The sequence below is a fragment of the Nannospalax galili genome, unplaced genomic scaffold, assembly GCF_000622305.1.
Source record: "Nannospalax galili isolate Female #2095 unplaced genomic scaffold, S.galili_v1.0 scaffold1716, whole genome shotgun sequence".
Lineage (NCBI taxonomy): Eukaryota > Metazoa > Chordata > Mammalia > Rodentia > Spalacidae > Nannospalax > Nannospalax galili.
In genome coordinates, this window is record NW_008337158.1 from 51,806 (window position 1) to 63,322 (window position 11,517).

General features: G+C 37.7%; 1 protein-coding gene across 1 annotated transcript; it reads left to right on the forward strand.

Annotated features, from left to right (window-relative positions):
- Positions 1 to 6,278: 6,278 nt before the first annotated feature.
- On the forward strand, positions 6,279 to 8,005 carry LOC103733460 (olfactory receptor 10AG1-like). The gene is made up of 2 exons (XM_008832251.2): positions 6,279 to 6,335; positions 7,031 to 8,005. Exons 1-2 carry the CDS (start codon positions 6,279 to 6,281, stop codon positions 8,003 to 8,005), a joined length of 1,032 nt encoding a protein of 343 aa, XP_008830473.2.
- Positions 8,006 to 11,517: the final 3,512 nt, after the last annotated feature.

The window sequence follows — 11,517 nt, forward strand, 5'->3', positions numbered from 1 at the left end:
AGCTTTCTTTCATATCTCTGGTGAACACAGTCTCATCTGGCCCAGTGAACTGAACATCATATATTGCTTTTCTCATACCTAGTTCTCTCAGTAATGCTTGCCCATCCTTTATAGTCCTCCATCTCCTGCTAATCATGTTAGTCTCCCTTGGTGACAGCCATGTATCTTTAATGCCTTCAACCAGCCATCCCATTAAGGACTGTTTCCCCCTGCACTGGCCTAGGTTGAACAGCCTATATCATAAGGACGGATGGGTGGTTATATAACTCAGCTGTGAAACTTCTGAAGGACTTGGACTGACGTCATTTGCTCCCATGTCCCATACTCTCACAAACCACGTGGCCAGGGGCTCTCTTCTTGCTTGCTTGTAAGTTTTTCCTAGTTTTAACAGTTCTAGCATGGAATATTTCCTAGCTATAGTACAGTTAGCAAAGGTAGCTTCTTTTTTTCCTTTTTCCTATTATCTGTCTTTTTCTCTGAGTCCTTGGACTTTACACAAGTTAAAGTGTCTCACCTTTTTTCTCTCTCCAGCTCTGTAACTGGGTCTTCCAGTGAAGCCTTTACAGTTTCTCCTGCCTGGGACATATATTTTGTGATGCAAAGTGGCTGCTCTCTTTCTCCAGGCACTTCCTTTGAGTCTAGAAAAGGCAGAAGACTTTCTAACCTTTGTGTAACTCTTAACAAATCACATACCCGCAACATATCCCCATATTTACAACACAGCTGTGGCCCCCACTTTTGCTTGGCTGTCCTCTTTTTAGTAATCCAGTGCAAAAACCACATCAGCTCTGTCATTAGCGCTCTTCTAAAACTAATTCTCAGTTTCATCATATCCTACCGACTATGCCAATTCTGTGGCCCAAATTCTCTCTGGGTCTCCTGTGCTATCAGACAAACCATATAATATATTTTATGTGAGTTTATTAACTTACAAAGTAATGAGTATCCAGTGCCTAGCCCCTCCCCTGCCACTATGACTCATAGCCCACCTTATAAGACCGTGCCATGCCCATGAGCATTTGCTCATGCCTCCGGGGCCAGTGATCTCACCCCAGGTACACAGGGAGTCAGTCCATTCTGTCTTTGAGTTGCTGCACTGGCTGCAAGTTTCCTACATCATCATGCTCTACCGGTGCCTCCTGGTTTCCATCCCAAGATGGCTCCCCGTTTCCTTTCCTAGCTCCCTCTCTGTGACAGGCCCTGCCCATTGGAGGAACCAGCCAATTGGGAGACAGTCAGCCAAATGTATAATAAGGGCTCCAGCTTGATTTTCTGCAGCTTTAGCTCTCTGGCTGCTGGAGAGAAGATTCTCTTCCAGGGCACACTTGGAAACTTTTAAACTGTTGATTTTAATCTGGGGCTTGTCAATTTTATCATTAAGCTCATTGTTTATCTTCATCACTTTATCCAGAGATGCTAGAAGTAACCAGCCAGCATCACAGCCAGCATCATTATTTTTCTTATTTTTCCACAAATTATCAAATGTTTGATGTATATAGTCCTAAATTCCTTGCTCCTCACAAGAGGTGAGTTAAAAGACTCAAATGCATTTATCTTCATAATTGCTTCAAATAGTCTACACCATGGATGGTCAGTGTTCTCCATGCTACCTGAAGACTCTGAGTTGGAGAGCCTGCTCCAAATACCAACAAGCCCATTAAGGAAAGTCATACTTTCAATTCTGTTTCTCTAGAACCATTACTGGTACCACTATCTGTATTAGTCAGGGTTCTCCAAAGAAACAGAGCAGGTAGAATGAATATATATGTATAGAGATTTATCAGCTTAGCTCACAGGATAGAGTCCAAGTAATGAATAACAGACTCCAACAATGGCTGTACCACACTGGAGAGGCTGAGAATCCACAGTCACTCAGTCCATGAGGCTGGATGTCTCAGTAGTCCCAATCTGGCACTGAAGGTCTGACAAATTCCAAAAGATCAGCTAGTCTTCAGTCTACAGCAGCAAGACAACTCACCAGTGAGAGAGAAGGCAAGCAGCAACGAGCCAGGTGTTCTCCTCTGCCATAGCCTTTTATATGGGCTGCCATCAGAAGGTAACACCCACATTTAGGGTGTGTCTTCCAGCTTCAGATGATCCAATTAAGAAGATCTCTCTCACTTCAGTTAATCCCAGATCCAGTCAAATTGACATCCAGGATTAGCCATCACACTATTGTAGAGACACTTGTATGACCATCTTTGTTGTTGCTCTTTTCACAATAGCTAAGAGATGGAAGAAACCTAAACGCCCCTCAACTGAAGAGTGGTTAACAAAAATGTAGTGTATTTACACAATGGAGTTCTATTCAACATTAAAGAAAGATGAAACAATGAAATTTGAAGGTAAATGGACGGATCTAGAAACTATTATACTAAGTGAAGTAACACAGACTCAGAAAAAGAAACGACGTATGTTCTCCCTCATATGTGGACCCTAGCACCAAATCCTTTTAAATTCCAGGTCTTTTTAATAAGATTATGCTATACAGCAGTCCCTTCTGCATGAAATAACTACCATCCTCACAACTTTAGCTGAGCCTGATCACTAACCATCGTTACAATTCGGTTTGTTTATGATTGTACTCATTCATTAAAAGAGGGCCAAGCAGGGTCATTGGACCCTCACTGGATTATCCAGCCACTCTTCCCTGCCAACTCTATATAATTTGGCCCTAATAACACATGGCCTCCTGAATTTGGGGAGGGCTAAAGTATACAATTTGGGGAAGGCTAGGAAGAGAAGGCATGACCCATAGTGGGTAAAGGCTTTCCAGTGTGCATACCCTCAGGTCTTACATACACCTCAGCAACCCCTCAGTTATCTCAGTAAGCCATAAATTCATTGCTTCCCCAGTAAAACTTTAGTCAAACATTGACTTGACACTAGAACTTCAAAAGGGTTTATGCTTTGCTTAGCATTTCCAGGAAAATAAGTCCAACAACAGATGGAAAATTTATTTGTTAATGCTATTATGTCTCATAATTATTTTAAAAGAAAAAAATGAGAATGTAAAAGATGTTAAAAAGATATAAGAATGGAGATATTTTCCAAAATAGAAAAAAAAATGAGAAAGCCTAAGCAAGTGATGAAGGTTTGTATAGGTTTGTTATGATATATAAAGGATGAGAAAAAATAATATACACATAATCTTAAAATGTCTATGGTCAACTAGTTTAAGGAACAAAATACATATCTAGTCAAGGTTTATCTCAGAATATTTGTTTTTTTACCCAAGCCTAATCTACATAGCACATGGTAATTAAAAGTACCAGACTGGTGGAACTATCTTTCTTGGATGTCTAACAGCCATATTTCAAGGCCTATAGTAATGTGCTCAGAGGGACTCAAAGGACAGTTTTTCCCCCTTACCCTCCAAGGTCTACTAAGTTCCAGGGGACTATGGAGCATCTCTCAAAATGTCTTGTAACTGTGATGACTCACCTGTCCTCTTGTTCAGGGAGCACATGAGACCCGATGAGATGGACTTGAACCAGTGTCCAGTCTAGAGAGAGGAAGGTGAACTCAGAGGAAACTTCCCATTCATGTTTCCAAGTGAATCCAGACATGGTCGAGCAGGACCTTTGACTTATCTTCAAATAGATGGAACTGGTAAAAGAAAGGAGCCAGGAGCTCTTCCCAAGCCCATGTGACTGCTGAGGAACAGATCCTGAAATGACCTTAAGTGTAAAAATAAATTGATTTATTTGGGCCAACTGTATGGTCTTAAACACTTGAAAGGAACGTATAACCAAAGAGTAAAATCATCCATATATTTCCTTAAGAGTTCAAAGGATTACACTTCCCAGACATTAGGCTCGTCTACATAAAAATTATTTCGACAATTTTTTCTCATTGATGATTTTGTTCTTAACCAGAAAGCACTGGTCAGATATAAGTCTTCAAATCTTAGTCTCCAATACTGTAGGGCCCACTTTTAGCTAAGGAAGACAACCCACTATTGTTTTAAAATGATGGATAAATATGTTTTCTCCCCCTATCTAGAAGACTTTGAGAGGGACCTGACACTGATTATAAACACTCCAATGGCTATCAAAATACCTGAAAGCAAATCCTGAGTCCATAACTCCAGCCTTGGAAGACAAAAGAAAAATGAGGAGGAACCCAAATAGAGGGATGCTTTTGGAAGTCCTTGTCAAGAATTTCCAGTGGACTCTCATATGAACATTTGAAAATTGTCCTGTTCTGACTTTTTTTCTAGTTCCCTGTCTAGAACTTGAAATTCGAATTCCTCTTGCCTTTACTTCTCCTTCACATCTCCTATTCACAATTCAAGGAATTTTTTCCCATTAGAGATAAGAGTTATGCAATCTGGGAGTCTTTTAGATAGACCCACTGAAGGGTTACTCCAATTGCCTCACCCTGCATCCCTGTTCAGCATGGAAGAAGCCAGAGGGGTCTGCATCCCGATTCCCTATTGGCAATTTGGGTAACCTCCTTAGAGGATGGTGTGATAAGAATAGGAGGTAGGAATTGGCTAGGCAGTTAGGGTAAAAAGACCCCAAAGAAAAGTAGCCAGTTTCTTGGCTAAAACTCACAATGTCCTTGGGCCTCTTAGCAACATACTCCATTCTGAAGGCCAAAAATGTCAAAAATATTTGGGAGCTTGTATCTAATCCTTAAAAGATTTTAGGGTTACCTTTCAGAGAGGGGAATGTTAGAGCAGCCAAAAGCCCCATTAGGAAAAAATAAATAAATAAAAGAAGAAGAGCAAAAAGGAAATTAAGAATAAAATAAATACCACTTATTTTTAAACAAACAAAAAAGATGTTCTGTATGAAGTATACAAAAATTTGATAAAAAATTTACAAAAAATAAAATATTATTTTTAGATTCACAGCAATTTTCATGATCCAGGGGAATTCTTAGTTAACTTGTATATGTAGAAATAGATTTAAATTCTATAGCAAAAATATCTCTCAAGACTATATATGTAGATATATGCATACATATATATATAAACATACATATATATGACAAGATAGCTGAATAATATGTATTTTATATTCATATTTCTTAACCAAATTAACTATAATAATTTTAAGGGTAATTATACAGTATGACTAATATTTCTTCTTATAAAAATGATTGATTTAGCATAAGTGAATTTGTTATTGCATCTAAATTTGAAAAGGAATCATATGATCTTCTCATCAATAGATGTAGAAAAAAATCTATTCTTTTTGGAGGCAGGAGACATTTAGGTAGGTATAATAACATAAGCAGAAGGTGAAAATTTTGGAAAAATAGAAAAGTTTGCTTATATAGAGAGATGATGTATAAAATATATATATCAAACATGCTCTTGCCAAACTGAAGTCTATGTGCCATGTTTGAACTGCATTTTTCGTTTAAAAGTGGAAGAGTGAAAATTTAAAACTTATGCTTACCTCAAAAGCCTCGAGAAAAAATGATAACCACATTGTGCAAATTTGATCATTTTAGGATTCATCAAAACAAGAGAAAGTAAAATTTTCTTAATTAGAATACATGAGAGAACATGATCCCAAGGGCATGTGTGCGTTTCTGTCCCTACTTAAGAGAAGGTGAATATTTGAGTAAATATAAATATTTTGGAAATACGGGGACTTCCTGAGAAAAAGAAGAGTGTATTTACCACTGAGATTTAAAAAACATAGGCTTCCTTCTCATAGACTGTTGATGAAAATCTTCACAGGTGCGCTATAATTGTGGTGTTTCAGTACTTTAGGTAAGATTTGCTTTAAATTTGAGGTTTAAGATCATTTGATAATAAGGAAACATGAAATTCTGAGCTTTTTATTTTATTGTGAGATACTATCTACAGCTTGTGTATCCCTAGCTTTGCTATTAAACAAAATTAGATATAAGTCAAATGATGGTCTGTGAAGGGCCATATAGTGCTAAGCATGCCCGATCTTATTTCAAACAGGGACAATGGTATTACTAACAAAATCATTGATTTCATATAGTATTTAAAAGCAGCACAAATATAAATTTGAAAATACAGAAGCTTATTTGGCTCAATACATTTATTCATTAAAGTTATGTATTGTTGGTAATAGAAGTGATGCGGGTGGCTGACTTGAGAAGCTGGGGTACATATGAATATTTACCCTTAGAACTTAGATAAGTAGCATTACAAAAATGTGATGAGCACTGTCAAATTATATTAACTTAATCATATAGGATGATAACATAATGAAGAAGAAAGTTTAATTATTGTTTCTCATGTTCTTTTATCACTTCCTGAAGCCCTACTAACTTTCATAGACAGAATGAGGAAATACTCAGAGATTCAAATTTTCCATACATCATCACAAACAGACAATACAGTAAGGAAACCATATTGGTGCAAAAGTGAATTGTATAAGAAATGGAAATTCACACACCTCAGAAAGTAGGTCAATGTCCTGTGAGGATTAATTTTGTTTTAATAAATTAAATTAATTCACTTTTTAACCCAATATATGGGAAGCATTTGTGGAGAAATTATGGGAGACAATTTTGGAATTAATCTTAACTTTCTATATTCATAAATTACATGAACGTTTTGAAGAGCAACAATAATATGTGTATCTATGCCTTGTAAACAGGAAATGATTTAACAGAATTGTGTTACTCTAGTAAAAAAGGAAGAACTCAAAATTGACCTTGTGTAAGAATTAAAGAAAAACTTAAAGGGAAGGTTTTTAGATTGAAAAAAAAATGGTAGAAATGGATGCCTATATCTCAAAGAAATATGTGTGGATAAAAATACAAAAGGCACATATTTAACAAAATCCCATGGACAAAATACGAACATATTGCACTGTCACAGTGTTCAACTATTGGTAATATTTAATTAGTAATAACTTTTGGGAAATTAATTCTAATAAAATATCATTTATTTCTTGTTTTCATTTTACTACAGATTAGTTCATTTTCATTATAAATCTCATCAGAGACAAACCAAAGTCATGGGGAATAGTAATTTAAGAGCAAATACAAGCATACGTATGCATCTCTGAGTCAACAGAAATGAATAAAGCATGCTGACTTTATCATGTCTGCAGATACACAGTATATTAAGACAGAAAAATCAAATATCACAACAATTACGGAGTTTATTCTCCTGGGATTTTCCGATGTTCCCCAACTCAAGTGGTTTCTGTTTGGGATGTTTTTCCTTGTGTACTTGGCTATTCTGATGTGCAACAGCATTATAATTCTAGTAACGAGAATGGACCCCGCTCTTCAAACACCAATGTATTATTTCCTAAACAATTTTTCTTTTGTGGAAATCTGTTATGTAACAGTCACTATCCCAAGAATGCTCATGGACATTTGTGCCCCCAAAGGAAACATCTCTCTGTTGAACTGTGCAATACAAGTGTGGTTTTTCTTTACCTTTGCAGGTATTGAGTGCCTCCTCCTAACAGTGATGGCCTATGACCGCTATGTGGCCATTTGTAAGCCTTTGCTCTATGCTTTGATAATGAACCACAGGGTGTGTGTACAGCTGGTGGCTGCCTCTTGGGTCAGCGTCATTCTAGTTGTGACTGCACAAACATACCAGATATTCTCATTGTCCTTTTGTGGATCTAACAGAATTAACCACTTCTTCTGTGATGTTCCACCTATCCTCAGGCTTGCTTGTGAAGAGACATTTGCGAATAATTTAGCGATCTTCATTGTTTCTGCAGTCCTTATCATGGTTCCATTTCTGTTGATTACTGTGTCCTATGGGAAAATTATATGCAGCATTCTGCAGCTGTCATCAGCTGGAGGGAGGTCTAAAGCCTTTTCCACCTGTTCCTCTCATCTGACAGTTGTAGTCTTATACTATGGAACATTTGCTATTACTTACATACGACCCAATCCAAATGCATCTGAAGGAGTTGGAAAAATAGTGTCTCTTTTCTACACAGTTTTGAGCCCCCTACTGAATCCCATTATATACACGTTGAGGAACAAGGAGATCTCTGCAGCACTGAGTAAACTGCCCAAGAAGTTATTAACATAAGGAAAGCACAGCTGCAGAATTTCCTCATGGCAAAGTCAGGTAGCTACAGCAAAACAGGCTATCTCCCTTTATGTGCTCCAATCAAGGCCATATTGTGACAAAAATGTTTATTATGTCAAAGCACATTCTAATGAATGAGCTAAAGACTTCTATGTCATCAGAGTCCTATTTCAGTCAGCTGTAAATAGTTCATTTCTGTGAGCACTGTTACCTCTTAATAGTTAATCCCACAAGTTTAGAGACAAACAACTGCTAAACAGTGAAAGGAAGGTGAATGTCACAGAGGCATGGATGCTTTTGCTTGTCACATATTTCTTTTTTGTTATATATTTTATTGAATTTTTGCACATTTCATACAATATGTCAATAATATTTAGACCCCCTCCACCATCTGTTCTCCCCATAGTCAGACACAACAGATTTTATGTATTCTGTCATATATTATGTTAAAGCATAACCAATCAAGTTTGTGTACCCAGATCCCTTTGTGTTTATTCATCCACTGAATTCTAGTCAGTCTATCTAGGTTGGGAGGCACAGCCCATTTCCCCAGTTCTATGCTTAGTTTTTGTATGATTAAGTTTTCAAGTGTGTTGTGCATGCTGTTATCATTGCTGGAAGTTTATATGAACAAGTTTCTAGAAACCTGGAAGATTGTTTTCTTATAATCATACACCAGCCCTTGCCCTTAGAATCCACCCCCACACACACACACGCATACACACTTCTGCAATGGGTCCTGAGTCATGGATGGGTGAGTTTGAAAGTAGGAGTCTTATCCAGGGACAGACACTATGCAGTCTCTTATTCTCTAAAACTTAACCAGTTGAGACCTTCTGTTTGCATTGCACTCTGCTGTATGAGGAAGCTTTGTTTGTTAGAGTTGAGGGATACTTTGTTATTCCCCATGCCCCCTGTTACACTATGTTCCATGAGCCTTAGTTGTACAGTTTCCATTGTAGATGTGTCACTTAGGGCTGGGCACTTTTCAGACATGTATTGTTTGTGTTTATCAGTTGTGAAAGCTGTAATATTGTCCATCTGTTGCAAAATGTAGCTTCTTTCATGTGTAGTGAATGGTAAGCTTTTGTGTAATTATAAGGACCAATGTATAGCACTCAGTAATTAATTACAATTGTCTAAGGATATGACAGATGTAGCGTTTTCTCTCTGATCTTTGACCTCTCCAACCATGTGAATTTGGCTACATTTACAGTGCCACACCTGGTTGTACCTATTATTGTATCTGTAATGAGAAAACTTGGTGTGTGAAGGCCTGAGTTCTGACCTGAAATAAACTCAGACCTAGACCGGGAAACTTCAGTTCCCTGAGAACTTGGATGTTCTTTTACAGTGATTTCTATCATGACACTGACAGTTCCTTGAACCCTATTAAACGTACATAAGTAAGCTTGTATAATAAGGCTGTGTAACTAATAAAGTTATAAGTAAAGAACAGAATGTTTAATAGGCATGGAAGGATAGGTACGATTCCAAAAAGGGCTGAGCCCTGGGAACACAAAGGTACTGCAAATATCATAAAGGTATTGTAAATATAATGATGAGATAATTTGGCTTGAGAAGAACATTTTCTTTTCCTCTTGTTGTACTATAAATAAGGATGATCCTTAGAATAAAGCATGCATTAGTTCACACGCCTCTGCATCCCCTGCGTCCTGATTTCTTCTGCGCCTATACCTCAGGGCCCCCAAGCCTTCAGGCTTGAATTGTGGTTGTCCTGATTTCTTCTGCGCCTGTACCTCTGGGCCCCCAAGCCCTTCAGGCTTGAATTGTGGTCACTGACTGGTGACAGCTGGCGCCCGAACAGGGACCCCGATATTGCATTAAGAAAAGGTGTTCAGGATAGAGTTGCAGGTAAGTACAAGTCACCCAGAGGAGGTGGCGGAGTCTTGGCCAAGTAAGTACAGGTCATCCAAAGGAGGTGATGGATAATTTGACCAGCTGGTATTGGTTGGCAGCTGCGGTTGGGTTATAAAAATTATTGCAGGGTAATGGGACAAGGTAAGTCTACTCCTTTTGTTTCTTTAATTCATCATATTCTTCACAGCAATGGTGCACAAGTTTCCAGAAAACAGATATATAATTGTGTGCAAAGAGTTGTAGAGTTTAATTCATGGTTTCCTGATACAGGAACTTTAGATTTAGAAGTATGGGACAGAGTCAGAACAAATGTGGAAAAGGCATTTCAGACAGGAGAAACAATACCACTTGATTTTTGGTCTGTGTGGGCACTCATCAGAACAGCTATTATACTAATTAATCAAGGTGCAAATAGTTTGTCACAAACTCAGGTGTTTTATACTTCTAATGAAGCAGTTAATCTTTATGATGCCCCAGAGGATTTAAAAAATAAATTTGCTAAGGAAGTTCAAGAGGCTACCTCTTCAGAGGCTACGCTAGCTGCCTTTACAAAGAAGGTGAAATTCAAATTTTGATTACTACCAATAGCTCATATCCTATTACAATAGGACTTTAACTCATAAATTACTAAGAGTCTTTAGTTTCTCTTTGCTTGGTTCCAAGTTCTCAGAGATCAGCAAAATTAATGGCACAAGCGGCTGACTTTAGATCTGACTCCAAAATTGCTAGGTCAAAAGCTGCATTTCCAGTTATTCAACATCTCTCTGTTAATGGAATTGAGGTTTCTGAATTCTCAGAAGGAATTGGAAATGAAACTAAAGTGTTCATTGTGGGGCTGAAGGACATTTAAAGAGACAGTGCCCTAAGGTATTGTCTCGACCACCAGAAAAATGTCCCCGCTGTCGCTGTAGTGTGCATTGGGCTCGAGTTTGTACATTATTCAAGACAGGAACCGGAGCCTTCCTCAGGCCCCCTCATAGATGATCTGGGGCAATTAACTGTCCGTTTCCTCAATCTTGTTGTGTAGCCTCAAATCTTTCCTCAGCCAAAACTGTAGATTAAAAGTAAAGTAGTATGATGTCTCTTTGCATTTTTCTTTTAGGTACTATTGTTTTCTGTGCTTTTTATTCCTCTAATGAGATAGCGTATATATCCCCAATTGGTGTAGTTTTAATAAGAATATTTGAGAACAATAGATGACTTGGGAATACTAATTGGCTTCATCCTGTGTTGTATAATTTATTTCAAATCCTTCAAGCAGGAGTTTAATTATTTTTAAGATCATTTTCTGTTCTTGCTTGCACAAATTAATACATTACATAATTTGGCAGGATCTGAATTCTTGGGTGAGGCTGTGTAGAGTTTTGGCAGGTAGTTTTTAGGATCAGGGCATAGCTGCATTAAGCTGTAGTCCAGCATGGAGCAGCTGAGCCCTGTCTTGGAGTTATTATGCCGTGGACTCGACAGTCTTATCAAATTTAAACCCAAAAAATGAAGTTTTAGTCTTATATCCTGCTAAGCTGCACAAAAATATTTAATTATAATCTTGAAAAGTGTAGCTGTTTGACTTTTCTTTGATTGCTTTAGGGACTTGTAATTTTATAACTTATAGATATAAGATGTCTGTTTTA

What these genes read in the sequence shown, in the direction of transcription:
- LOC103733460 (XM_008832251.2), top strand. Translation starts at nt 6,279, where the DNA reads ATGAGGAAATACTCAGAGATTCAAATTTTCCATACATCATCACAAACA. An exon ending in CATCACAAACAGACAATACA is followed by an intron (nt 6,336 to 7,030) that starts GTAAGGAAACCA and finishes AAATGAATAAAG; the next exon opens with CATGCTGACTTTATCATGTC.